Source organism: Mustela putorius, unplaced genomic scaffold, assembly GCF_011764305.1.
Source record: "Mustela putorius furo isolate JIRA1106 unplaced genomic scaffold, ASM1176430v1.1 tig00000450_pilon_pilon_pilon, whole genome shotgun sequence".
In the NCBI taxonomy this organism is placed as follows: Eukaryota; Metazoa; Chordata; class Mammalia; order Carnivora; family Mustelidae; genus Mustela; species Mustela putorius.
Window position 1 is genome coordinate 1528294 of NW_025421385.1, and position 27697 is coordinate 1555990.

Below are 27697 nucleotides of genomic sequence, written 5' to 3' on the forward strand. Positions count from 1 at the left end.
GCGGGGCGGGGCGGGGCGGGGCGGGGCGGGCAGGGAGGCGGGGCGGGGCGGGCCGGGGCGGGGCAGCGAGGGGTTAGAGGCGCAACCCGGAGGGGAAAGGACCTTGCGGGGCTGGGAGGCGAGGGGCGGGAAGGGGCAGGGCCCGGAGGAGAGGGTCGCAGCGCAGGCCCGCCGCGGCTCGGCTCGGCGCGCCCCATGCGATCGCCCCCAACCGCGGCCCCCGCGCCGCTCAGCCGAAGTGCGGGAAAAGCGGCGGCCGCGTTCACGCTGCTGCACTCGGGTCCCGACCCCGACCGCAACCCCGACCCGGACCCCGATCCCGATCCCGACCCGGACCCAGACCCTCAGCCGGAGCTGGACTCAGACCCCGACCCGGACCCAGACCCAGACCCCGACTCTGACCCAGAGCCGGACCCTAATCCAGACCCGGAGCCGGACCCTTGCGCCTTCCCGGACCCCGATCCGGAACGGTGAGCCCGACCCGCCCTGGGACTGCTACCCCCGCCGGGAGCGCGTCTGTCCCTTCCCCGAGACACCCTCCCCCCCCCCCCCCACGGATGGGCCACTGGGGACCGCGGGCTGGACGGGCTGTCTCACACACACACACACACACACACCAGCCCCCCCCAAGCCCCCACCCCATTCCCGGCAACCTTGCCTTTAGGAGTTTGCACCCGGAAGTCCCTATTGAAGGGCTCCCTGTTACCCCCTTGGTGGCTTCTGACTTAGAGGCAGGGTCTGGCTCGGCTCCTGGCCCCTTGGCCCAGCACCCTGCCTCTCCCGCATCCGGCTCTTCCCCCTCTGCACCCCTCCCCTCTTTCCTCCTGGACCTGAGGCAGGTGCAGGGGCTGCGCAGCAGCCCGTTAACCTTCCCTTTAACCTTCCCCGGGGTGGCCAGAAATTCAGTTCCCTGAGCTTGTTTGGAGCCCGCTGGAGCAGGGGTGCCCAAATAGACTCAGAGGCCGCCAGCCTCCCTCCCCCGGTGCCACACCCTCATCAGGCACCCCAGGGCTCTGAGAGCTGGGACCTGCCATGGTGTGGGGGGACGTGCTCAGGAGGGGCGGCCCATGAGCTGGATGCGGCATCTGGAAGCCCCTTCCTGCTCCCCTGACCTTGGCCGCACGCCCTGCCCGGTGGGAGATGTTCCAAGCACTGGGCCCGGCAGAGTGAGGCCCTCCGGACACCATCTGGACAGTAGATGCGCCTGAACCCCGAGGAGGCGTCTATACAAACTTTGAAGATCCCTGCAGGCCGGCGCGGGGAGCTCCGCATCCTGAGGTCGCCCAGGACAAGCCCGACTGCGAGTTCCCCGCTTGGAAAAGCAGCGGTCCCCAGGGCGGAGGGGCCTCTTTCCTCAGTCGCTCCCGGGCCTCTGTGTACGGCGCCCTGTTTGGAATTTCGCCCAGGAAGCTCCAGGGGTCCCCAACAGACAAAGAGCAAAGCACAGATGAAGGGACGCCTGTCGCCGGCGGCACACAGAGCTCGGGCCGGGGAGAGCCTTTGTTTACTGCGGCTCGTGGTCCCCTGGTGAGGACCTTGCCCTGCAGAGCCCCGGGGGACTGTCGGCGGAGGTGTCCACTGGGCCGGGCCACAGAGCCCTGGGGGGTGTGGTCAAACGTCACTGGAACGCGGCGTGAAGGGGTTTTCAGGGGAGACGGGCCTCGATGTCTCGGACTCAAGTAAAGCAGGTACGTCTCCTCCGTCATGCGTGAGGGCCACGTCCGATCAGTTGAAGGCGTCAGAACACCAGTTTGAGGCCCTGGGGTGGGGGCGGTTCTGCTGCCCACGGCCTTCAACCTCAGCTCTGCCCGGACCTCCAGCCCCACAAGCCCTGGAACCAATGCGGCAAACCTGCCCTCTCCCGCAACCCCACGGTGCGCGTATCCTGTCGGTTCCGCGCTCTCTCGGCTCTCTGAGAAGGGACCGCTACTCCCCGGGGCCCACACCCACTCTCCTCATCTAAGCGCTTGGTGCTGACCAAGGAGGGATCTTCAAGGCTACGATGTGCCCCAGGGCAGCTCTGGTCTGGAGGCCGCGAGGGAATGCTCCAGGCCTGGGAGGACACCGGGCGGGGTGGGCTCCTCCGTGGTTTGCTTCTAACCCCGTGGATCCATTCTGTTCTTGAGCAATTCTCCTGCCTCCCTTGTACGGTGGTTCTCTCCTTATAACATGGAAGCAGCATGGCCTTTTTGTCTCATTGGACTGTGTATATCAAGGCATTTGGGGACGTTTAAAGCATAAATACAACATATATTTAAATACGAAGTACAGATGTCAGGTGTTAGCCAAGCTCCCCGGCAGCGTAGAAGGCAGCCGGGGGTCCCCGCCACCAGCCTGGGAAAGCTGACTCTCCAAGGCCAACTGCTACAGAGTGGCTGGCGGGGCCCGGGTCACCTGAGCAGCACAGGCATCTCCTAAGACAGGCCCGGGTGAGGATGTCTGCTCACCATTCGACCCAGCACCGCGCCACCGGACAAACAGAACAGGAAACACAGCGAAGCCAAAAACGTTTTCATTCTACCTCTAACCATGGGGGTTTGTTTACCTCTTCAATTCTAGTTGACTTGCCCTGAACTCGGCTTCTCAAGTGAAGGAGCAGAAGGTTCTGGGTCGTTTTGAAGAGCAGGTGCCGTTCAGAGAGTCTGACCAGGGAGGTCCAGGTACGTTTATTTTACTCCAAACAAAGCACAGTCAGAGTCTCTAAGAGTTCCAAAGACTTGGCCTCTAATCCCATGTCTGTTTCCTGCAAAGATCTAAGAACCTCTTTGAAGGTTCTGTAAAAAGACCGTGAGTTTGCCTTCCTTGACCTTCCTGGGACACCGATGCCGCCTTGAGCAAGAGAAAACCCTGGAGCTGGTCCGGGAAACCTGAGCCGCCTTGTAAAGGCTAACGTACAAATGTGAAAGGAACCTCGCTGTAGTCCACAGTGACCTTCCTACTTGGGGCTGGACATCACCGAGTGCAACACCACAGGTGTGGGCCCGTTGCAGCGGACAGGCTGGAGGACGGAGTGCGTGCGTGTCGCCTGTGGCCTTGAGCTGGGCAGTGGGGGAAGCCACATGGAGCTCGAACAGCTTTGGGTCCTCAGGTCCCTCTCCGGGACCGGGCGTCGTGTGCCCCGGGCTCCTCCCGGCCGCCTTTGCACCGCTTCTCTCTGGCCAGGTCGGCCTCACGGGACAGCAGCCGTGGGGCCACCATCGGGGCGGTCTTCTACCCGGGCCAGGTGTCCATCCATCGAGTGGGTCATTACTGGGCACTCTCTTTAGCCCAACGCTTGGTAAGGCCGTGGGGACACAGCAGCCAGGACGCACACCGTGTGTGAAGGAGCTTCGTCCGTGAGCGAGGCCAGTCACGGCCACGACACCGGGAGAGCCGTCGCGGCCCCGCTGCGTGCTGGGGGTCAACGGAAAGAGCGGGGCGAGCTGGGCGCCTCGGGAGGGAGAGCTGTGGGCGGCCAGGGCGCCCTCCCCACAGAGACCGGCGTGAGAGGTCAGCCTCGCCGAGAGCCATGGGTGGCAGGAGCCCCGGGGGCGGCGGGGGGCGGGCTCCGCTGTTCCGGAAGCTGGAGGGGCACCGGCCGGCAAGGCCAGCCATGGAGACCGGGGACGGCAGCCGCCCGGACTCGTCCCTCCAGACCTAGCGTCTCCGCGACAGCATACGGGCTCCGAGTGAGGGGGAGAGCTGTGGGGGCGGGGGAGGCCGTCAGCCTGATGTCCCGCGGTGGCCACCTTTGCGTGGCAGTGAGTAGACAGGGGGTCCCCACCAGGCGGGTGCCGTGACCCCACTCAGCAAGGTTTCTGGGTGCCTGCTGCGCTCGCGTGCGGCTCTGTGGCCCGGGGTTCTCAGGCACGGTCCTGGGAACTTGCTGAAAATGCAGATTCCCGGGCCCCCGCCTCACGGGCTGGGCCTGCCGCGGAGCTGCCGTGCTCCAGATGTGGGAGCCTGCGAGCAGGGCGCCCCCAAAGAGGCCAGATTGGAGCCCGCAGGGATGGGGGAGTCTGCAGAGAGCTCGGTGGGGAGAGATCTGGCGGGGAGGCGGAGTTCAGCCAGGGGTCCCGGAGCACCGAGGGGAGGAGGAAGATGGAGAGCACTCTCCTGGGGGAGAGGAAGGCCTGAGCCTGGCTCCTGAGGCACAGAGGGCAGCTCGTGGGGGAGACTCGGAGGGCCCGGCCCCGCAGGAGTCTGGAAGCGGTGGGCCCCACGGGCCGCTCGCCCCAGGGTCTCTGCAGCCCTGCGGTTCTGAAGGCAGGTGCCTGTGGCTTTGCTATACTGTGCTGGGGACTGCGAAGTGGTCTCGACAAGCAGGACTGGGTGTTCTTCGTCGTCCCCCACCAAGTCCTTGGAGAGTCGGCCTGACGCACCGGGGGTGACAACACCTTGCACTTCGCAGAGCACCTCTGTCCTACGGAGGCAGTGAAGGGACGGACCCCGGGGCCCCGCATGTGCCTGGGGGCAGCTCCCTCCGGGGCCTACGGGAGTCGGCAGACCAGGCCAGTAAGGGGCTCTCGACACCCCTGGGCTCCAGCGAGCAGGCCGGACGTGAAACAGGTAGGAAACCACGGGCAGCGGCCCGAGGCCTGGATTCCAGAGACAGTCCGCGAGGCTCAGTTTGCAAGTCTGCACGACGGCCTCAGAGGCCACCCAGGGGTCACTGCGTCAGCCCTGGGCAGGTAGTAGCTCTGTTTTAGCTCAACATATACTTGGCGAGTCCACACAGTAGGGCTACGTCCGTGAACAAGGCTTTACAGAGCTTCCTCTCCAGGGGGAGAGAAACGATGAACGGCGTGTCTGGTAACGCTCGGTGCCGTGAAGGACGGGGAGCCCCGGGAATCAGGACGGGCCTCCCCGACAACAAGGCACGTGAGCTGGCTTCTGAAAGCCAGGCCGGTGTGCAGGACGAGCCACCAGAACGGCCGACGCACGGGTCCTGGGGTAGGAAGACAGGGAGGCCAGAGAGCAAACAGGCTGGCCCGTGGGGTAACTGTCCGTCTCCAGCTTCTCCCTGGAGGACAGTGGAGCCAGGCTTGGACATGATACACCCCACGGTCAGCAGGATTCCGGAGGCGGAGGTGTCGGGTATGTGGGCAAGTCTGAAAGCGGAGACTTTGGGAGCCCATGGTCCTGGCCCAGGCGGGAGACCAGAGCGGTGTGGACCGGTGGTGTTGGGGGTGGGTATGTGGGCAGGTCGGCGCGACGGTGTTTCAAAGGGAATTCGGTACTGTCTGGACTCGGGGTAGGGGAGAGAGGAAGGAGGCGGCCCCCAGTTCTGTGTCCGAGCAGCGGGAAGGATGGACATCGTTGCTGAGGGGCTGTCCTCCGCGCTTCTCAGCGAGGACAGCAGAGCCTGCGGAAGCTCGCCCGTGGCTCAGCACGCGCCCCTGCATCAGTGAAGAAGGGCTCCTGCCGGGGGCCGTGGCTCCCGCTGTCGGGCCCGGCTCCGGGCCGTGCTGTTCCAGCCGTGGGAGGCCTTCTCGTCCTCCAGCAGACTCCTGCTCCCACCCAGAACCCCAGGGACACCTCAGTCTAACTCCGAGTTACCCCCCCCTGCAAGGTGCCTTCTGGGACGTCTGGGGCCCCAGGGGCTTCGGAGGGTCAGCGCTGGTTCAGCCAGTAAGGATGCGGAAACGAAGTCACTACGCTGGTCCGCTTTGTCCCGACGACGTGCGCAGTGACCCGGCCTGGGGATGAGTGAACAGCCCACCCCGGCTGGGCTGCGGTGTCCCTGTGAGTCACGGAGGGTGGGACAGCCCAGGTTCCCCAGGAGGGCACCGGTGGCCCGTGCCACGGAGAAGGAGGCTTGCAGGCGGGCCTCCCAGGAGTGGAAGTGAGCCATGGCAGACAGACGGACAGACAAGGAAATCACAGGCACGTCTGTCTGTCCCTGTCACTGATGGGGGTTGAAAGGTGAGGGGTGGGAGGGAGCTCGGAGCTCCAAGGCTTGGCCTGTCTGTGTGTCTGTCTGTCCACACAGCACCCCCAGGCCGCCCGCCCCCGCTCCCCATCCCAGCGAGCCGTTAGGCCTCAGTAACCGCTGCGGTGGCGGGGCTGCCCGGCCCCCGCCCCTGCTCGTCCAGCCCCCTCGGCCGCAGCCCGCCTTCCCCGCCCTTTCCTGCGGCCGAGGGCGCGGGCATCAGGGCTCTGCTGTCCCACCACGTGTCCCAGCCAGACAGCATCGGCGGCCCTCGGGCGGGGACCCAGCTTGGGAGCCTCGCCCTCTCGTCCCCACCTCAGTGGCAGTGATGACGTCCTAGCTGTCACCTGTCCAGGGTCGGGGGGCCTCGGTGGGACTCCTGCCAGCTCTTCCCGGGGACTCCATGGAGTGGGAGACCCACCGTCCTGGGGGTGGGGCCGTGGTTCCAGGTGCACACCAACCACTGTCCACCGCCGCCATCCTCTGGCCGGCCCCGGCGACCCCCAGTTCTGGGTGTCCCACGAGGGAGGGCACAGGAAGGTGACAAGGGCCACGGTCCACAGGGACTCTCCTGGAAATGGAAGGGTGGATGCAATGCGGAAGACGTCTTACTTCTCCCCTTAAATGCTGTGACCGAGGGGGGCTGACACATGATGCTTGAGTGGACGTCCCGGAGGCCGGCGCTGCCCCTCCTCCACGGCAGGAGGGCAGATCTCAAGGCGGGATGCGCTCACAGTCGGCCAGGCAGCCTCCACTCGCCAACGAGCTGGTCGAGAAGCTGATCTCACTGGCCACCCCTCGACTCTGTCCCCAAAGAGGCCCTGTGGCTGCCGGCCAGCCCCTCCTCTGGGGCTCTGTGGGGCGTGCGTGGGGCATCCCTGCCCTGGGGCTCTCCGTGGGCCCGCAGCGGCAGCAGGGGAGACGCCAGCTCAGGGAGGCTGGGAATCAAGCACCGCCTGGTGAGGAAATGCATGACTCCTTCTGCACGTGGGGTGTGCTCCTGTCTCCCAGGGATGCAGGGGCCATGCTCCAGCCCCCAGCCTGGGGACAAAGGTGCATCCCTGTCCTTGTCTGCCACACCCGGGTCTGGGGGCCCCCGTGGGATCCGTGCCAGCACCCGGGGCCCTAGCACGCCCACTCGTGCCGTGCCACTGGGCCCCAGATGTGCTTCCGTCCGGCTCACCTCACTCACAGAGGCCCTGGCTCAACAGGACGGTCGATCTTTCTGATTTCAGAACACGTGTCCATGGTGACTCATCTCTCTGAAGGGACCCCCTCCACCAGCATTTACACAAAAGGCACATGCCATTGAGTTATAATGAATTCAACAGTTTTGTGCCCGTTTCTGAAAGATCCGTGCCTGCCAAGAGACAGTGTTCCATGAAGGGGTGGGTGACCCGGGACCTCTGTCCCAGCTGGCCTGCGGTCCAGGGGAGACCGAGGCGGCCTAGGGACCAAGCAGGGCCTGTCTCAGAGGCCAGGGGCTGCTGGGGGCCTGATCTGTGCTGTCTCCGGAAAAGAAACACTCACTACAGCCTGGGCCTAGGGGCTGGTGGTCTCTGGTGTGCCCAGGGATGTCCCTCCCCAGGGCCTGAGGGTCTCGTGCTCCTGGGGGTGTGGCGTTCACAGCCCTGGTCCTGCCACATCCAGGGGCCACGGGTCCCCCACCAGCCTTGGCTCCTGAGAGTCCCTCCCCTGGTCTATCCTCTCGCTGTCCCAGATGTGCCCTGCTCTGTGCGGGGCTCGTGGGGATGGGTGTGAGTGCAGGCCCCGCGTCCTCCTGCAGGATGGGGGCAGACCCTGCTCCTCGCCCCCGAGCAGTGTGTGAAATCCCGCCCAGCAGCGTCTGTCCCACAGAGCGGTCGTCTGTGCCGAAGCCTGTCGCAACCTGCGTCGAAGGTCAGCAAGAGAAGTGGCGGCTGGCGCGGCCGGGCCGGTGTGGGGGCCTCCCGCACGCCCTGCTCCTGGGCTTTCGGTTTTAATTGAGGTCAAGGGTTCTGACCGGGAGGCAAACACAGCACGGTCCGTGTGGTCAGCTCAGAGCCTCCCCTGCTCTCGTCCTTCTCTGGACCAGCTCTTCCTGCTCCACTGGGGACAGGGAGCCCTGGCCCGCCCCGTCCCAGCGAGGCAGGTGGCCCCTGTTTCCCGAAATGCTGAGCTGTCCTTCCAGGGTCGTTACAGGAGCGATGCTTCCCATGGGATCCCAGGAGGCTCCCCGCAGGTGCAGGCTAGAAATGCCATAGCAGCCCTGGGCGCGTCTCTTGGCTTTCTGCACCTGTTTCCCCAGTAGTAAAATGAGCCAAGCTGGGTGCCCCTGGCTGCCAGTCCATCCCGGGACGGTGGGAAGGAGGGAAGCGCTTGGTGAGGTGCTGTGAGGCCCCTCGGGGCCTGCGGGCTCCGGGCCCCAGGGAGACACATGGCTATGCACAGCGGGCACAGGGGTGCAGGTGAGGGCAGGCCACCGCCGGACCCTTCACAGCCCGACACCTAAGCAGTGTGACCTCTGAACGCAGAGTCCTCACCCCAGAACGCGTCCTGGTGACCACGAGCAAACCAGTGCGGGAAAGGGGGCCTGTGTCAGCAGGGCGAGCGAGGGGGCTTGGAGGAGAGGCCGGCAGGCCCGCTCCTCGTCCTTCGGACTGTGTGCTCCGCACGCCCACACGCTTGCACACGTGTGCTCACGCCGCGCCTGGATTTTCACGTTTTTCTACGGTATTATAACGTGTTACGTACTTTAATAGCTTTCCGGGGGTGTGACTCAAATGCTGTAAAATGCACTCCTTTGACGTGAACAGTTTGGTGCATTTAGCAGATCTGTGGTCCGCAACCCCCGCCTTCTGAGGTGTCCCTGCGCATCACCCCAGGCCCAGCGGCTGCGACCCGCTCCCTGCTCCTTCGGGCGTCGCCCGCCCCGGCCAGTCCAGGGCTCCCCAGAACGCGCGCTGTGGGCCGGCGGCCCGGGGCAGCCTGCTTCGGCCTCGGTTCCCGACTGGCCCGGCCCCGGCCCCGCGGGGGTCCCGCCCCGTTTCCTGGAAGCTGGGCCGGCGACCACTTCCCGAGCCCGGTTTTCGGGAGGTTGTGGGCAGCCTCTGCAGCGCCGGGGGAGGGGCTGGCGCAGCCGCGGGGGCCGGAGGGGGCCGGAGGGGGCCGGAGGGGGCCGGAGGGGGCCGGAGGGGCCGGAGGGGAGCGGGGCGGGGCGGGGCGGAGGCGGGGCAGGCGCCCCCGCGCTCCCGCTCGCCCCGCCCCGCCCCCTGCATCAGAAGAGCGTGGACGAGCGGCGTGTTTTCCGGGGGGGGGGTCCTGCCACGTTCCTGTTTCCCCAGGGGAGGACCGCGTCCGCCTCGCCGCTAAGCCCGGGAGCTGGGGGTGCGGACCGCTGCGCAGGGGCGGAGGGCGCGGAGCCGGCCTTCCCGGGCGTCCGCACGCGGCTCCCCGCACCCGCCCTGCGCTCTCAGCGGGCGGGGCGTGGGGACGGGGCGTGGTGGGGGCGGGGCTGGGGGCGGGGCTCGGGCGCGACCGGGAAGCGCACCTGCGGGGAGGACGCCCGGTGTCCCCTTTGTCTCCCGCAGGCGCTCGGAGCCCCGTGGCCCGAAGCCCTGAGACGCGGACCCCAGCCCCAGGCGCAGGGGGGGCGCGTCACCCCCGCCGCGCGGCCTCGGGACTTGAGCGCGGGTTCCCCGCTCGCTCCGTGCGCGCTTGGTGGGGTCGCCCGCCGCCCCAGGTCCTGCCCGTGTGCCCGGAGGCCCGCGGAGAGGAGCGGATCCGGCCGTGCTGGGCGGAGCAGGAGCCGCGGCGGCCGCAGTCGCTGACCCCAGGCCCTCGGAGGCCCGCGGCATCACGAAAACCAGCACGTGCTCCCTGGGGCTGTCGGCCTCGTCGGGAACGGTCAAGCGCCCGCAGAGAGGCTGCGCCCGTGTCCGGGGATGGACAGAGTAAACGATGGCGCCGCGGCCCTGCAGATCCGCGGGGAACCGGCCCAGCCGGGACGCGCCGGCCTCTGGGCGCAAGGGGCGCATGCGCCGACTGGCAGAGCCGGCCCGCTCCCTCTGCGTGTCTGCGGCCCAGACCTCCTCACGCCTGCAGAGCGACAGCAGAGGGGACAGGGGGACCCAATTTCACAGGACCTGCCCAGCGGCCTCACAGCACCCCCTGGACGCCGCAGGGGCAGGAACACCTGCTCCCGCATCCCGCGGCCCAGGGATCTGGAGCCCCTCAGGGCGCTGCTCCCCATCCCCTTTGATTCCGGGTCTGGAGTCACCCCTTCCCGGAGGTCCGAGTTCCCGCGGCAGCTCCCCCCAGCCTGCCCCTGGGGCGGTCTTCCTCCCTGTGGGGCAGCAGGTAGCCCGTGACCCTCGGCGGGGGGCTGCCACGTGGGCTTCTGCTGCGCAAGGGAGGCCGGGTGCGCCTGCAGGAGATCGCTTTGGGACCGGTGGTGCGGCATCATTCCACATCCGTTCCCTCCGTAGCAGGGACGCTGGGGACTGGACTCTGGGCCCCGACACTCTAGGTGCCTGTCTGGGATCTGTGGGTCCTGCGCTCGCTCTCCCTCCCGCTTCTCCAGAAACCTCCGGGATGATCCTGCTCTGGTATTTGTGTCCTCGCCAAGGGCTCCTACTGTGACCCTTTGTCCCGCTCCCTGGGAAGGAGGGAGGCAGTGCTGGCAGAGGCACAGGGGCTGTGAGGTGGTCCCTGGGGGCCTGGGGTCAGCTGGAGGCAGGGGAGGGCAGGTACCCGCCTGACTTTGTTTATTTGCATTCCAGTGGGCGCACGCCCGTCCCCTTCAGGGCTGTTTATGAGCTTGGACCTTGTGCCCCGCCTGGCTGGATCGCTGGCCCCACTGTCTTCGGTCTTCCGCTTACTTCCCCAGCCAGGAGCGCAAGACGCACCGGTCCCCAGGGGAGTTGGGGTGGTACGTTCCCACCTGTGGCCGGGGAGGACCCAACAGGTGGTGACACGTGGCCCCGTCCGTGTGGGTGGCACATAGGTGTGGGCAGCTCAGCTTCTCCCCGGCAGGGCCCCTGACCAGTCTTCCCTGCAGGGGGCCATGGAGGGGGCCCATCCTGACAGCCTGCGTGCCACCACGAGAGCAGCTGACACAGGGACACAGCGACCCAGCAAGATGACCATGGAGCCCAGGGACATCCTGGTTCTGCTGCCCACCCAGGAGCAGCTGTGGCTAGCTGTGGGGGTGAGCACGGGGGGACTGGGAGTGGGGGACCATGGAGGGGACAATGAGGTGGCTGTGGGGGGACAGTGGTTGTGACTGTGGGGGGGATGGTGGAGGGACTGTGGGGGGACCCTGGGGAGACTGTGGGGGGACAGTGGGGTGGGCCCTGGGGGGACTGTGGGGAGACCAGGGGGAGACTGTAGGGGGGTGACTGGGGAAAACTGGGGGGTAACTGTGGGCGGACCTTGGGGTGACTGAGAGCGCCACAGAGGGACTATGGAGGTGACTATGGGGGATTGTGGGGACACCAAGAGGGTGACTGTGGGAGGGGACCCTGGGGGAGGGGCAGAGGCAACTGTCATAGGTCCCTTGTTCCAACAAGGTGATGATGTTAGGGAGTCGGTGGCATTTTGTGGCACATTTTGCCCCAAACACTAAAGCTTTGTGGCATTAGAGACAAGCACAGGTTCTTGAGGCCTGGGCTCTGTTCTGGACGCGTCGCCTGGGCCCGTCTTCCCTTCTCTGCTCCCTCGGCCGCACCTGGCTCCTGGAGCAGCCCCTCTTCCCGGAGGTCTCTGGCCCTTGCCCGCCCGCGTCTTCAGGGAGGCGACGTTCTTGGCCCTCCTGGAGCCCCGTCCACCTCCCTCAGGGACGCCCACCGGTGAGGGCAAAGCTGGCGCAGGCATGCCCCCCCGCCTCGGCAAGTGCAGGGACCGCAGCGCCCCGGCCGGGGGAGGCACCGCTGGGGCTGTCTGCCCGCCTCTGAGCACCAGCGCCCGGGGCCACAGTTTCCGCGACAGCGCCCGGGGCCACAGGTTCCGCGACAGACTGCCTGGCCTGTTACTCGGGTCTGCTCTCATGAGATGCAGATCACATAACCCATTAATTCAGGGGTTCGTCCACCAGACCCTGGAACCTTCCTCTCAAACGCAGATCGAGACTCACTGGAGCATTTCTCTGGAGGCTGAGGCCTGACGCTCGTCACAGAGCCGTGTGGCTCGTCCGCCAGGCACTGCAGCTGTTTAAAAACCCCAGGTGGCTGACCAGAAGCGGCTTGTCTGCACTCACAGACAAGTGTTCCAGCCACCAGAGCCTGCTTCCGGAGACCCACACACCCTCGGAGACGGGGCCAGTCCCGTGTGCCGTCATGACCTCCACACCAAGCTGCCCTTTCCCATGCCACCGGTCACCCCAGGGACAGAACGGTCCCCAAGCCATCATTTCCAGGTGGCCCATGGTCACGGGGAGTGTCAGCCCGCCTCTTGTCCCCCAGAGACACGGTCTTGCTGTGTCCTCCCTCCCTGGCGAGGCGGCATCCTTAAGCAGGAGAATCAGGAGGTTAGGGGTGTTCGGGGAGAGAAGGGGTGAGGCGGGAGCTGGTGGGCCTGGGCTGTGGCTCCCCTTCATGGTTGTCGCTGTGGGGGTGCCTTGGAGCTGCTCATGGAGCAAACGTGAGTGCGGACACGCTGGATGGACAGAGGGGTGTGCACGAGTCCACAGCCCACCAGCTTACCCTCAGGGTGTCAGCCGCGTGAGCCACGAGGGCGACCCCACGCGTGTCTGCACGCCCGGGCACCAGGAAGCTGTGGTGGGGAGGACCCTTGCTGGAGGTGTGCAAAGCCGCACGGCGGGCGTGTCTCCGTAGTGCTGCAGCGTTAACGGATGAGGGCGAAGCCAAACTCACAGCGTTTCACCACTGAGAAGAGCCACGTCCCCTGAGTTGAGATGGTGGCGGGCCCCTTCCCGAAATCCCAGGGCACATCCCTGGGGTGTCCTGGGGACACCTCCGTCCTAGCGGAGCGCTGGGCAAGAGCCCACGGGTTTCACGCTCAGGCCGCGGCCGGTCCTGCTCCCTCTGCGCGGGTTCGCACGCGGAGCGCTCCTGCTCGCTGCGGGGCCGGGAGCTCAGGTGGCGCGGCCGGCAAGCAGTTTGCCCTGGGACAGCGCGGGCGGGGACTCCCATGCGCACCAGAGCCGAGGCCTGGCTGGGGGGACCATGAGCCCCGAGGCACAAGGCCAGCAGGTCCGGGACATGCAAAGCCCAAGTAGCTCGCCAGACGCACAGTGCAGGCAGTGGGCACTGCTGTGGGCAGCGCCGTGGGCCCCGGGACCAAGGGCGGCCAGAGAGAGAGCAGACCTGTGCCCGGTCCGGCACCAGCCCAGGCTCGAGCCCTGATCCTAGTCAACAAAGAGTAAAAAAGCCGTCCTTCACAGAACAGCCAGAAATAGGGACGCTCACGGGGTATTTGCCACAGTTTTGAGGTGTAACGGAATCTTGCTGGGGTGACACGCATGTGTGTGTGACGTGGCCCACCTCAGGGGCGTGGCTGAGACAGCGGGTGTGGCCGGAGGATGCGCCTCCCCTGTGCGCCCAGATGAAACCCACCTGAGAGCCATCGCAGGCTCAGGCGTGGAGGCGGCTCCTGACCCCGCGAGTGGGAGCCGGGGGCTTCTTGGCGGGTGGCGGCCAGCGTCCCCTGAGGCACGGGGCGACCCCGGCCGGAGGCGCCCGTGGGGAGGCTGAGGCGGGAAGGCGCAAGGCTCAGAGCGCACAGCCCGGCCCATGGGGATGGTGGGTGGGGTCCCGTGGGGCACGGAGAGCGCACCCCACCCCGTCCGTGGGTGGCCCCCGCACAGGCCAGGACGGAGACCGCAGGCCCCCCACACCGGCTGGGTCAGGGGCCTCCAGCGTCCAGCGCGGGCAGCACCAAGGAGCCTGGGTGGGACACAGCGTGGTCCTCCCGCCCCCCCCGGCGCTGCGCACCCCTTCTCCAGACCCTGAGCACCCGCGTGCCTCGCAGGTGCGGGCCACCGGGCACGAGCTCTTCCAGCAGGCGTGTGACACGGCCAACCTCAGAGACGCCCGCTTCTTCGCCTCGGCGTGGTCAGAAGTAAGTCAGCGCGCCCTGACGACCCCACCTCGGGACTCTCTGCCCGGGGGCAGTGGCCTCTTCAGGGAAGTGCCCGCCTGCGTCACCCACCGCAGACAGGCTCCAGTGTGCACCAGGTTACCTGGATGCACGCTTGCACGTGGACTCCAACGTCCCCCACTCGCACACTCACGCAGTTACACAGGGCACACACACGCACCCATAAACACACGTGTGCAGGCTCACACAGTCCTGCGCAGGCTCACACACTTAATATACTCCCATGTGTACACACACTCCCTTGGCCTTCTAGAGGGGAGAGGGGTCTACTCCAGTTCTTTCTGGAAGAAACCGTGAACTGGAAACCCTGGGCGAGGCCTGCGGTCCGATTCAGCCATCCGGGGTTCTGGAAACATGGGTCCGTAGCAGAGTCCTGGGTCCAGAAGAAATCTTCCCTGCGACTGAAGGTTGAGGTGTTCCGGCAGAAGAGCAGGAGCCACCCAGCTTGTCTCCCATCTTGGGGGTTTCCTCTGTGACCCCCGGCTCTAGGCCTCTAGAGACCCCCGGGCTTGGTGGAGGGGTCCCCGGGGGGGAGGAGGGAAGCAGGGGAGTCCGAGGGGCTGCGTGTGCGTGGGAGACGGGGTCGCCGCGTGGGGCTCTGAAGGGCACGTGGCCTCGGGGAGGGCACCCGAGGAGTGGCTGGTGCCCCCCCACGAGCCGTGCCATGAGTGACTGGGACAGTCCCTATCCCTGGGGGCTTGGGCGTGTCAGGACGGAGCACCTTCTCCCCAAGACGCTGGGACGGAGCGCCAGAGAAAGAGGATTCCGATCCGCCAGCCGGCCGGCGGCCTGAGCTCCCCTGGCCTCTGCCCTGGCTCAGGGAGGGGATGACGGAGCCCCTGGCTGGCCTCTGCTCCGCGCTTGTCAGGCAACCCCTCCTGTTCCAGGCCCGGATGGACAGACAGGGCTGCAGGCAGACGGACAGCCGTCCTGGGTTTACAGCCCGAGGCAGCAGACTGTGGCTTTGCTGTTAAATTTTAATATTGGTGGACTTTTCCCAATCTGCCAGGAAAGCTAAGTTGATGGGTAGCTTTGCCCCCAATTTAAAGCTTATGTCTACAAGCCTCGTTTTAACCACTGCTGGTTGCTGCCCCGGTCTGGGTCCACACAGGTGATACATCAAAGGAAATACACGTTTGCATAGACGCCCACTGTATTGGGGGTGTGTGCACTGGGGGTTGGGGTTTCATGCTTCGTAAATGGACATATTCCTGGTTCCTGGGACAGAGCTCATCATGGCAGCAGAAGGTCCCCGGCTTCCTGGTGGGCCCCAGTGGAGGCCAAGCTCTGGGGTATCTGTTGGGGAGGGCTGGGGACCCACAGCCCTAGACACACGCCTCATCTTCCAGGACCCGCGGGGCCGAGCACCAGAGCCCGCCTGGTCGAGTGTGGCTCAGGGAAGCAGAGAATCCCCGAAGGCCCCGGGGGGCGGGTGTGGCCTTGGGGGCCTGGATCTCCAGCGGCAGTGGGGGCTGTGGCTCATTCCCCTTACTGAGCCGCACCACTTAGAGCCCCTGTCTGTGCGGAAGCCTGTTGACCGGCCTCTGGTCCCGCACAGCCTCCAGCCCCTCCGCTTGCCCGCCAGCCCCCGGGGCAGAGACTAGAGGCCGCCCCGCCTGACTGCCCATGGCCCCGCTGGCCGCATGGCTGTGGGCCGTGTGTGATGGGTGTGCGGGACCGTTCCGGACAGGGTGGAGAGGATAGACTTTGGATGCGCGAATGAAGGAACAGCAGCAGGCACCCCGGGGCCGGATGCTTGGTTCGGGTGCTTGCCAGGCCCCTCCGCGTCTGGGGCTGGTCCCCAGAGTGCCCGCACTCCCCAGGACGTCGGGTGGCGCCAGGCAAGGAGCTGCAAGTGCTTGACACGTGCTCTTGGGACGGCTGTCCTTGGGGGCTGAGGCTGCTGTCACCGTCCGCGGTCTCAGAAACAGAGGACAGAGCCTGCAGGAAGTGGAGGAGAAAGTGTTTCCTCTGCTCTTGGCAGCGTCTGGTATTTGAGGTCTTAGAGTTAAGCTACTGGGGCACATGGAACCCCGAGGCGCAGGTCCCGTAGTGGTAAAGGATATGAGCCGGAGCTGGAAACAGTCGCCCTCGGGGTGTGGGGGCTCTGCCCTGTTGTGTTTCCATGCGCTCTGGGTTCCCTGCATTGAGACCGCCCTGCTCTCCTTAGTGGGGGGAACACACCAAAGAGCCCCCTTTCCCGTGGACATGATGGACGAAGGCAGCCCTGAGAGGCCCCCCTGCCTGTGGCAGAGGAGCCGAGGGGCCCTCGGGGGTCCCTGTGGCCAGGAAGGCCTCGTGAATGCACGAGCGGGTGGGGGGCAGTTCCTGAAAGTGAATGGGAGTCGTGTCGGGTCTGGGGTCCACACAGGAAGGGACCACGCCCTCAGCAGGTGGAGAAGAACCCATGAGTCACAGCAGAGCCCCCAGGGTCCCCAGCAGCTCCCGGCGTAGTGCCCGGTGTCTCGGTGTCCCTGTCCTCAGGCAGACGGTGTTTGACCTCAGACGCCTGACTGATGCCGCGGGGGACTGAATCCCGGGTGGAGAGTGGTGTCGGCGCTCTGAACCATGACCTGTGTGCACGCGCGTGTGGATGTGCGCGTGTGGCCACGTGTGAGTGTGCGTGTGCGGGCACATGGGTGTGTGAGCCCACACGCACGTGCACACACCCACGGACGCTCCACCCAGGGCAAACGTCACATAAAGGGACCAGCCAGGCTGTGAGGGACAGGCAGCAGTTGGGGTCCCCGCAGGACCAGTCAAGGAGGGGGACCGGCAGGGCTTGGGGCGGCTGAGAAGAGCCCCCGGGACTGCTGCACAGAGCAGGGCGGCGGTGGTCTTCCTGGAGGAGGGGCACTGACTCAGCAGGGAGGTCCCCAGGGAGGGTGTGCAGCCCCTAAGCGGCCCTGTCAGACCAGCTCCTCTGAGTCCGGACATCTGAGATGGCCACACTGAGAATGAGCTTGGGGGTGGGGGACAGGTTCCAGGAAGGAACCTGGGGTCACCCCTGTGCCCGGGACTCCTTCTCTGCAAGGGGGACCGGCCAGAGCTGTCCCACCCTCTGCGAGGACCCAGGGCCCAGCCAGCCTGGCCTGTCGTTGCAGCCGAGCAGTGGGCCGCGGGGTGGCTGGACGCGGCAGCCCCTCCTGCTCTCGGGGCTGGAGCCCTTCCTTCGGGAGCTGGGCCGTTCGGGTGGGGAGGTCATGGAAGGGGGTGCCCCAGTGACCCCATGGTCATGCGGAGGGCACATGCTTGGGACTGAGTCAGAATCAAGGCAGGAAACCTCTGCCTGCAGCCCAGGAGCTAGAACAGAGACAGGGACAGACAGACAGGTGGAAAGACAGAGACAGACAGAGACAGAGACGGGCGCTGTGGACTCCAGGCTGATGATGGCTTGGACACTCCGGAGCTCCTGGTTGGGAAGGACGCGGTGGGCGGCCCGGAGACGAGCCGTTGGGCGGAGGGCAGGACGCACACACGCCAGCTCCCGGACACGCCGGAGAGCCCACAGAGTGATGCCCCCGGACTGCCTGGGGAGGGGCCGTGGGCGCTGCTGGGCCACGGCTGAGAGCGCCCGGGAGGCTGGGCCCCACCGGCCAGACGCTGCTTCTCCTCTCAGACGGCGAGTACCTGTTCGTGGACTTGGAGCGGAGGCTCAGCGAGTACTTCTCCGAGGACTGGAAGCGGCGGGCCTGTCCCCAGACGGGCCCCCAGACCCTGAGAGCAGGCCTGGCCCCAGAGCCGCCCGCGGGTGGCTCAGCCGCTGGCCTGCAGTGCCTCAGGGCTGCCGCTTGCAGGGCCGCCCCCCCGCCGTCAGCCCCCCGGGCTGCTGTCTTCTCCCTGTGCTTGTCCCTGCAGCACAGCGGGCGGCCCCCGCGCGCCCGTCGTCACCTTCCTCAGGGTGCAGTTCTACGTCGAGGACGGGAGGCTCGTAAGGGACGTCCGTGACGTTCAAGGACACTTGCTGGGAAGACAAAACCTCCCCGGGGGCCCAAGTTGTGGGAAGAGCCTGGCTGGCTGCTGCTGCCGGTGGCCACGGGATCCGGTTTCACAGGAACATGCCGCGGACACGGTCCTTGCCGCCCCCGGGGCCTCCTTCTCTGGGTCCGGTTTGTACCTGCCGGCGGGGGCGCCTGAGACCTCAGCCCGGGCTCCAGGCTCTCGGCGGACCTGCCGCCTGTGTCTGCGTCTGGGTAGGAAGGGTCACCGGGCAGGCGCCCCTGTGGGCTTCCTCTTGAGTTGCGGGAATGGCTTTTTCTTGCGAGATCCGCCCCAGAACGTGTAGGGTGACACGGCTCCCCAGGACCGTCCAGGGACCAGAGTGACTCCCAGAGCAGGGGCAGGGGAGGAGGGCCGGCGTCCCCAGGAACCCCCAGAGCTCCTGGAGGTGGGCCAGTGACAGACGGGTGGGGAGGAAGGGGTGGGGCCATGTGGTATATGGAAGGCTCTGGAGAGTAGGATTGAGTAGTTGTGTGGAAGGTTCTGGAGAGTGGGGGTGGGTGGTTGTGTGGAAGGTTCTGGAGAGTGGGGGTGGGTGGTTGTGTGGAAGGTTCTGGAGAAGTCACAGATCGGAGAGCTGGAAAGTGGAGGTGGTGGAGGGTCACGGCCCTGTGCTATGAGGCCAACCACGTCAATGGTTTTAGAGGCTTGGAGCCTGTTCTTGCCTGTTACACTGGAAAATGAGCAGGAAGAAGAGCTTCTGCGGGTTACTTAGGTCCGGCCCTCGTTCCAGTGGGCTCCAGCCAACCCCCCTGCACGTGCCCTCCTCCGGGGCCCTGCCCACCGCGCCCAGGATGCCACACAGTCACCTCGGGTCACCAGGACCAGCCGGGGTCACCCTGAGTCACCTCAGGACAGCAGGGCGGGCGGGGTCATGTTATCTCTCGTGTCTGGTTTGCTGCTAAAGGACCTGTGGCTCCGTCCGTGTTTCTGTCCAAGTCTGCTGTCTGAGCCACTGTGACGGGAACCAAGACGACATGCGGTTTTCCGGGGAAGAGCCTGTTCGCCTGGACATCAGAGCATTCGGTCCCCAGATCTCGCCTGCTTCCACTGAGGGAGGAGGGGGCGGTGCAAACCTGGGGGCAGGGGCGGCGAGCGCCAGGACCCTTCCCGGGATGACAGCACGGGGCCCTGCAGGGTCACGGGGGCCCCACGGGAAGGTGCCCTGTGCTGGGACGGTCACTTCCGCGGGCGAGGACCACCTGAGCAAGGAGGAACCCGGTGGCCTCGAGTATGGCCCACGGAAAGCCTGACCCATGCAGGGGTCTCAGACACCTCCATGGGGACACGCGGGACCCAGCGTATGACGGCCCCTGCAGGTCAAGGCTCCTGGAGGAGGAGTGCGCGGAGGTTCCTGGTCCCAAGTCAGAGTCCCCAGGGGAGGAGGGAGAAGTGTCGGCTGCGCGAGCTCGTCTCTGGCTCTGCTCACACCCCTCCCTTCCCCCAGCCTCCGGCCAGGCCCGGGGCCCTCGGCCGTCATGCGGGTCACACCGATCTGGACGAGGGCCGGGAGTGCCGAGGCCCTGTACCAGGTGGGTTCCCCCAGGCCAGGCAGCCCCGGGCTGGGCTCCTGCACCCTCTGGAGGCCCCCGGGAGAGAGCCCTGGACCTGCATCAGGCCGTGGGGGAGCGAGAGGCTTCCCGGGGGACGGGGCAGGCTGGGCTGGCTCCCTGGGCCTCCGCCTTCCCCTTCCCGGTGGGGTGCTCGCCAGGGGGCGGAGGCCACCATCCTGGATGGTGGTTGCCCGAGGGGCAGGAAGAGGGACCGACGCCAACGGTTATGGGAGGGGGTTCCCCGCCTTGCTGGGGGTGGACCTGGGGACTGTGTCCTGGAAGGAGAGAACGTCACACTGTGATGGCCCAGAGAAGGACAGAGCTAGACTCGGGGGTGGGGGACGGGGGAAGGAGCCACAGCCCTGGACAGACTTCCTCACGCAGGAACTGGGGTGGGAAGCCGTTCCCGACTTGCGGGGATGCCTCCTGATCTTACTCCTGAGATCCACCCAATAGAGCGAAGTCCAACAAGTTCAAAGGAAGAAGAGACCAGGGCTGTGAGCCCCCGACCCAGCAGCCCCTCAGCCCCTTGGGACAGGAGTGGGCTCTGTCCCGGGGCCCTGGAGGGGGACCCAGGCATCTCCTGTCGGAGTCCCCTCCAGGCTAGAAGGAAGGAGATCAAGCAAAGCAGCGCTCCCTGCCCGGAGGTGCTGGTTGAGGCAGGGGCTGTGGTCTGTGCCCACTCCTGCCCACAGAGCTTGCGGCCTGTGTAGGAGAGGGGGCTGTGTAGACAGTGTGCCCGGCCGGGTGCAGTGAGGACAGGGCAGGGCGGGGGCCTCCCGATGAGAGACTCTGGGGCTGGGGGCAGACAGGGCTCTGTGGCCTCCCCAGCCAGGGGCGCTGCTGTGTGTGCTCGGGGAGGACAGACGTGGGGGTGTGGCCGGAGGAGAGGCGGGCGGGCGGGTGCACCTGCTCTCCCCCACAGATGGCGGGGGCAGACCCAGCCCGCAGCAGCCTGCCCCCCGCCCCGCCGGGAACGTGTGCAGCACGGTGCCAAACAGCCTCTGCCTGGTCCTGTGCAGGGACGACCGGCTCCCAGAGGAGTCTGCGGTGTAGACAGCTGCAGATGCGGCTCTGCCCACTTGGGGCCTCATCCACACTGTGGAGCCTGTCCATGGGACACGGCACGTGCCCCCAGGGCTCCATCTACCCAGCACGACTGCGTCCACACAGCATGGCTTCTCCACGTGGCAAGTCCTGTCCACACGGGGCTCCGTCTGCACAGCACGACTGCGTCCACACGGTGGGGCTCGGTCCACACCTCGTCTACACGTCAGCAGTGTCCCGCATGGCCCTCACCACTCCCTGCTTTGGAGGCTCCTGCTGCTGCCGCGCTGGCCGAGGCCCCCACCCCAAACCCGCCCCTTCCTCCTGTGCGTTCACCGGTCAGCGTGCGGAGCAGACTGATGTTGGGCCTGGAGGGGACGAGGAGGTCCCCTTCTCACGCCAGCCATGACGGGTCCCAGCTCTATCCATCTGGGTCACGAGGAGGCAGAAATCAAGTTCTTCTTGACCACACAGGCCCCAGGCGAGAGGGGTGGGCCGGGCCGTCCTGGGCCCTCGGGTCGCCCGCCCCCATCTGTCTGGGAAGGAAGGGGTGTTCGCTGTTCCACTTTGCGCTCTCTCCGCACTGACCCTGACGGACGGTCGGACACGCGCACAGCCTTCTGGGAGTCTTCAGCCCAAGGTCATGGTCACTGGTCATCGCCTTGGCCACAGGCTTCTGCTAGACCCTTCTGTCTGCGATCCCTCTCTGGAGCTGTGGGCCTGCTGTGACCCAGACCTGAGCAGACCTGTGCAGACCCGTCCGCCAGCTGGCCGCGGCCCGCGGGAGGCAGACCCCACGGGAGGCACGGGGGCTGGAGCCGCAGGCTGGTCTGGACTCCCGGTCCCTGCGGGGCTCCTACAGCCGGAGGCAGCCGGGCCGACCAGCAAAGCCAGGGCCTGGTGCCCAAGACAGAGCCCAGGCGTCCTGGGCCTTTGCCATCACAGGTCACACTCCTGGCCTGGGACCTCGCTGGTCACACTGAGGGGATCTGAGGACGGCGCGGGGTGGGGCGGAGCGGGGCCAGCTGCGGCCCCGCCGTCTGCACCCGACCCTCGTCCGCATCTGGGCTTGGAGAGGTTCCGTCCAGCCTCGCAGACCCCGGATGGCGGCTTCACACCACCCGGCGGCCCGGGGCGTCCGAGTTCATGTGGTAGCGAGATCCGAGGGACAGCTGACCCTCACCCAGGGCGTTCAGAGGCCGGTGAGCAGGACTGTGGTTGGACTGCGTGGCCCAGGAGGACACAGGCAGGGAGGCTTCCCTGGGGTGGGGACATGCTCCCCAGCAGGCGGCCTTCCTGGAGCCGGCTGCCAGCTGGATGGCACAGTCGCAGGGCCAGCCCCTGTGTGTACGCGGCGTGCACGTGAGCGGACTAGCGCCTGTGTGCCGGTGGAAAAGCAGGGCTGGTGCCGGGTCTCCCCTGCCTCTTAGCCCCTCTGGGCACCGACACCCCTTCCTGAGACTTGAGAGCGGCCGCTCCAGAGCAAGAGGGACGGGAGACCGGCCCAGCGGCCCGCGCCCGAGGCTCCTCATGGCCTCTCCCCTGCCCAGGGTCCGCACCCGCGCACCTGCTGTCCCCTGGATCTAGATGGCCTGGCTCGTGCCCGTCTGGTGGCCCGAGTACTCAGCGGGTGGTGGGGAGCGCACCACCACACGGCCCTGTGCCCAGGACATCTCCCGTGTCTCGTGCCCGTGCTGGGAAGGCCACGTGGGTGCGGGAGCTCAACTCAGATTCATTTTGGAGATGGAGGGCAGAGCCGGCGTGTGTGTGTGTGCACGCGTGTGTGTGGTGCGCACACACAGACAGCAAGGTTGATGCCGCCGGGGCTGGGCTTCCTGATCTTTTCTGCGAAAGGGAATCTTGAGTGTGAGCGCACCAGGCACGTGTAAGGAAGCACTAAGTCCCCGCCTCTTACGCACACTCGGACTGGCCTGAACCAGTGGGCCAGGAGGCTGGGCAGGGCGGTCGCGTGAGCAGACGACCCCAGAGGGCTTGTCCTGTGACCGCGCTGTGTGCTGGCGCTGCCGGGACGGGAACGCGGAGGACAACTTGCCCCGTGGGGCTCACACTTACCAGATGTGCTCCTGAGAGATGAGCAAGGCCAGCCCACCTTCGGCTGCAGCCTGACGTTGCCAGGGGGCAGCGCTGCCGTGGGGGTGGCCGAAGGTGGCCGTGTCACTAGTCAGATGTCCCGGGCAGCCCTGGGCTGGTGCCGGCCAGGGTCAAGGCTGTCCCCTGCGCAGACGTCCCAAGGCTGCTAAGGGCACCCAGCCTAGCGGCCGTGAGACACAAGGCAGCAGGAGGTCCCCTGAAGGGCGGGACAAGAGCTTCCAGAGCTGTCAGGGTCTGCTGCTTCCCAAGATTTTCCAAACCAAGACTGCTCCCCGTGGTCACACGTGGGCTTGCGGAATCTGAAGCGTCGGGAGGTTATTTTCCTTCAGAGAAAACGTGGCACGAGAGCTCGGCCCGGCCCGGCCGACTGATCTGCTGCTGCACAAAGGTGTCAGGTGAGGCAGAAAGGAGCTGGGGTTCGCCCCGCCCCCGCCCCCGCCCGAGGAGGGCACAGGAGGGTGAGCAGACAGGCCTCGGAGGGGGGGGCGGCTTGGATGACGCCGCGTCTGTCCCCAGCTGCCACGAGAGGGCGCTGGAGATACGCCGTGCCGCCCCGCGGCCCCTGGCCTGAGTGTCCGGGAGGGGCTGGACGTGGCGGGCTCAGGCCCGCGTGGTCTCTGACCAGCTGCTCTCGGTGCATGTCGGGGCTCACACCCAGACTCCGTCTCCCACCACCCCCGATCCCACGGATCCGGCAGCGGAGGATGGCCCGGGGCCGGAGGAGGAGGCAGGCCAGGACCAGTGCCCCGTGTCCTTGGCAGATGGGGCGGCAGGGACCGTTGGCTGACCCCGAGAAACCACCAGAACCCGGGAGGGGCTCCTATTTCTGTTTCCTCCAGGCCCCGAGGACAGAGGAGGAAAATTACGCCAAGTGTCTGTTAGCCACGGGGTAATCTCGGGTTGCTGGGGTGAGCGGCAAGCAAAATTAGAGGCAAGAGGGCGCCGGGGCCGAGGTCTCCAGCCCTCCCCACTCCTGTCCACCCAGAAAAAATGAAAGCCATAGAGCGGCTGCCAGCGTGGCTGGAAAGTCAGAAATGCCAGTGCTCCTTTGTGATTAGGGCTGTCCTTCAGGCGAAACAGACGTTTTCCTGGAAAATGGGTCTTAACTAGCAGCAGTCGGTGGTCTGTGAGAAGGGCAGGTTGGGGCCGCGGAGCGGGCCGAGGCACCTACACCCTGAGACCACAGGTGACCAGTGAGGAGGGTCATGAGGGCCGGGGCTGTGGCAGCCCGGGGCCCGTCAAAGCTCCCACATGTCTCCCTGCACTGCAGCCGATGGGGCGGCTGGAGAGGAAGCCCACCCAGGACCCCTGCGACCCAGGAGTGGGCAGACGGCCCAGGAAAGTGGGCCAGCGTGGCCGGGGCCCGGTTTGGAGGGAGGCCAGAGGTCGGGTTACCAGGTCCAGAATCACAGAAACCGCGAGGGCTGGCTTGATGTAGCTCCCTGGGCCCGCCCTGGGGTTGAGGCCCGGGGAGCTGGGTTAGCGCAGGGGTGCCCTGGCTGCCGCCCTGCTGGGATGTGGGATGCAGCTGCTGGACCTGGGGGCACTTCCGTTTGTGCTGGCTGCCGGCTGTGGCCCCTGGACCCGGAGTCCAGAGGGCATGTCTAACTTTCACTTTGGCTTGGTGAACTCTGCCCTGTGACATCTGGGTTACCGCGGCCAACCTTCTTGGGAGACAGAATCCAGAGCACAGGACGTCCTTTCTCAAGAGTAGCCTACGGAGTCCGTGGCCCTGCTGGGCTCGGAGACTCAGCAGAGAAGAGTGGGTTGTCTGGGGACCAGGGCGTCTGTCCAGGAGACCCAGGGCTTTTAAAGAGGAGCTGAGCCTCAGGCACAGCTCCCCAAGGAGGGGAGCGGAGAGACCGCGATGCCCATTAGGGCTCGGGGTTGGGCGCCACCTGCACGTGGCTGCGTGGTTTTCTAAAATTTGCAGAATGAAGATGCTTTCGACCATCAGTGGTTAAGACCAAGTCACGGGTCCCACTGCCCTCGTGGAAAGGGCAGCAGCGCGGGGACCAGGCAGGGGCGCTCGTGTCGGGAGAGGCGTGTGGGGTTCTCAGGTTACTGCCCCTCGGGCAAGGACAGCGTGCCTTTCAGGAGGCAGGAAGGGCAGAGGCAGGCCTGTTCGGGGGAAGCTCCCCCCAATTCAGCCTGGAGTTCAGCACGGGGGTGGGGGAGGGGCCCTTGGGGTCTCGCGATCTGAACCTCCTGCCCGGATGCTTCTCTGTTTTGTCCGCGAGCCCCTCACAGCACTCAGTGGCCTCACCGTTCCCCGCAGGAGACCCCCCCTGTACCTGCTCTGGCCCCCAGCCCCAGGCCCGCCCTCCCTCACCCTGCGGGCTGCTCCCTTGGCGCAGACACAGTGAGCCGCGGACCCCGCCCGCTGACGCCCCGCGGCCCCTCGCCCCTGCAGCCCAGGGCTCCTCGTGGTTTCCTGCGACGCAGCGGCTCAAGGTCCAGGGTTCAGGCCGCTGCCGCACAAACGGAAAGTGTGCATTGAGGGGGACGTGATCCCCGAGATACCCTCGGGGATGGGGGCACCGAGCAAGGGAGGGGAAGCCGCCCTCGTAAGCCAGTCCCAAGGATGAGGGAGACAAGCCTGAGGGGCGCCACGGCTCCCAGGGCACGTGGACTCAGGTACCCACGACAGTGTGTCCTCGGCACTGCAGCTTGAACCGAGTCTGAGGAAGGTCAGAGGCGGCCAGGAGGACGTGGGGGCCACAGGATGGACCGCTCGGCCTGGGACTGGAGGGGCAGGGCTGGGGGCAGAGCCCCCGAGTGGCAACAGGGGACCTGAAGCCGTGATCCGCCTGGGCTGCTGAGGACAGGGGGGCTGTGTCCCCCACCCCGGGCCTGACCTGTGGAGCAGGTTCTAGTCCGCACACCTGCCGTGCGCCTGTGTCCCCGATGTTTTGTTTCGGGGAGACCAGGGCCCAGGGGATGGACAGGTGAGGGCAGCCCTGGTTCTCATCCCGGTTCTGGAGTCTCAGGGCGATCCCTGTCGTGTCCGCAGCAGCTGTGCTTCCAGCAGGCGGCCGTGGGTGGGCAGTGCCCTGCGTGTATCGGGGGCCAGCCAACTGGGCCGGAGACCACAGGCCCCCCCACATGCTCTCCCTCCTACGCATGCGAGCCCCCACCTCGGGGACACACAGGCCCCACGGGGCGACGGAGATGGACACAGGCTGTGCGCGGGGAGTGGGGACGTCTGGGAATTCGTGAGGCCCTAAAACCCCGGGACGTGCTCTGGCATCCCGACAGGGACACCCCCGCGCAGCCGAGTCTCCAGCTCCCTCCTCCAGATGAGGTGCTCTCTTCTCTGCCAAATGCGCGTCACAGACGAGTTCGCAGGTCCTCGAGCCAGCACGGAACAGCGGCTCTGAGGCTGGCACTGCGCCGCCCTGAGTCCTGGGGGCTCACGCGGGAGACTCCGCACCCCAGAGGGGGTGACGGTGACAGACAGGGTCCCCCTGGACTTGAGGGGGAGCAGAGTGCAGCCGTCCTCACCTGTGAGTGTCCGGTGGGGACTAGCCCGGGGGGGTATCTGTCACTGCAGGGTCCCCGTGGCAACAGGACACCCCACAAGGGGATGGCCAGGGCTGTTCTTGGGGGGCACAAAGCAGATTCTTAGCCCCTCTCTGGGGCACAACGCACTGCCCACCGCCAGCGGTCTTTCTTCCTTGCGTGCGCTGTGGCCACCTCCACTCTTGGTCTGTCCCCTTGCAGACTGGTGTCCTGTGCCCACCGCCCCAGACACCCCCTCGGGACTGTCCCGCTACAGTCCCTGGACTCTGAAGCTGCGGCAGTCACCGGCCTCACCGCTGGAGCCCTGCGGCCCCAAGTCCCCACGGAGCAGAGACGATGCCCTCGAGCCGGGGGAGCACGTGCACAGGCTCACGGCCTGGGCGCGCACTCAGGGCCTTAGTCAGCAGGGGGCCGGCCCTGCCAGTCCCCGGCCTGCTGTGGGTTCGGGTCATGCACCCCACACAGGCTGCATGTGGAGGGGCTCCCCGGAGGCCCACCGACCCTGGGACTGTCCTCGCAGACATGAGGGGGTGTCTTGGAGCCGTGGGGGCGTGTCCTGTTGCCAAGGGGACCCTGCAGTGACAGACACCACCCCCCCCACCGGCTAGCACCCACCGGACACACACAGGTGAGGACAGCCCCGCTCTGCTCCCCCTCAAGTCCGGGGAACCGTGTCTGTCACCGGCCCCACTCCGTGGTGCAGAGTCTCCGCACTGGGGCCTTGTTAACAGATCTGACTGCAACACGGCCGAGTTCTCACCTTTCTGGGAGGTCAGATCACCAGCCCCTGCATGGCTCACCCCGTCTGTGTCTCCACGGCACCTGAACGCCGTGTTCACGTGCTCCTGTCGCCGTCACGCTCACGGGGCCACACACACGCCCAAGGACGCTCATCGCGGCCTATCTCCTGCCCAGTCGTCTGCGTGACTGGCCCTGCCCGCCCTCTGTGGTGTCCTCTTCCCACAGGCGACACCCTGCCCTGGGAGGGGTCCCGTGGGCCGAAAGCTGGCCAGGAACCGGGCTCCCGGTAGGGGCGGGAAGGGCTGGGCAGGTCAGTGAGGGGTCAAGGCCACCCCGGGGAGACTGAGGCAGGCATAGGTCCTCGCGCCCGTCCCGGGAGCGGCGCGGGGGGAGCCGGCTTGCCGGTCTGTGCTGACGAGAACCATCCTGCTCCGTCTCCCGCCAGACAGGCCGAGGTCAGAGCGGACTCTCCTCACTGCGGCCACGTGTGCTGCGTCTGAGCCCCCTTCCAGAGCCGCGTGCCCCGTGCGCCACGGCCGCATGTCCTGCCGCTCTGTGACCAGCTCTGAGCCGCCTCCACCCAAGGAGTCCCTGTGGCCGAGGGGAAGGCACGACACGCGCTTCTCCATCAGTGCACGGCCCGCAGTTGGCCAGGGGACTTCGTGCTGCGCCAGGGTCCCGGATCCCATGCACGACCCCCGCGCGGAGAGCCCCC

The 27697-nt window shown here is 66.7% G+C and overlaps 1 protein-coding gene across 11 annotated transcripts; it reads left to right on the forward strand.

Annotated features, from left to right (window-relative positions):
- The first annotated feature begins 67 nt into the window (after positions 1-67).
- Positions 68-27660, forward strand: FRMD1 (FERM domain containing 1). 11 transcript variants are annotated; one of them, XM_045080026.1, is made up of 4 exons: positions 68-470; positions 10672-10820; positions 10950-11099; positions 13880-27660. In XM_045080026.1, exon 4 carries the CDS (start codon positions 16951-16953, stop codon positions 17941-17943), a length of 993 nt encoding a protein of 330 aa, XP_044935961.1. In that variant the 5' UTR covers positions 68-470; positions 10672-10820; positions 10950-11099; positions 13880-16950; the 3' UTR covers positions 17944-27660. The 11 variants fall into 11 exon arrangements, with proteins under 11 accessions (XP_044935961.1, XP_044935966.1, XP_044935963.1 ...); XM_045080031.1 differs by having other exon boundaries at positions 13880-15153; XM_045080027.1 differs by lacking the exon at positions 68-470 and having other exon boundaries at positions 9176-10820; positions 13880-13969; positions 14262-27660.
- The last annotated feature ends 37 nt before the right edge of the window (positions 27661-27697 follow it).

Excerpts from the sequence above, each read along its gene's own strand:
- FRMD1 (XM_045080026.1), top strand. The coding sequence starts at position 16,951 with ATGGCCACACTGAGAATGAGCTTGGGGGTGGGGGACAGGTTCCAGGAA.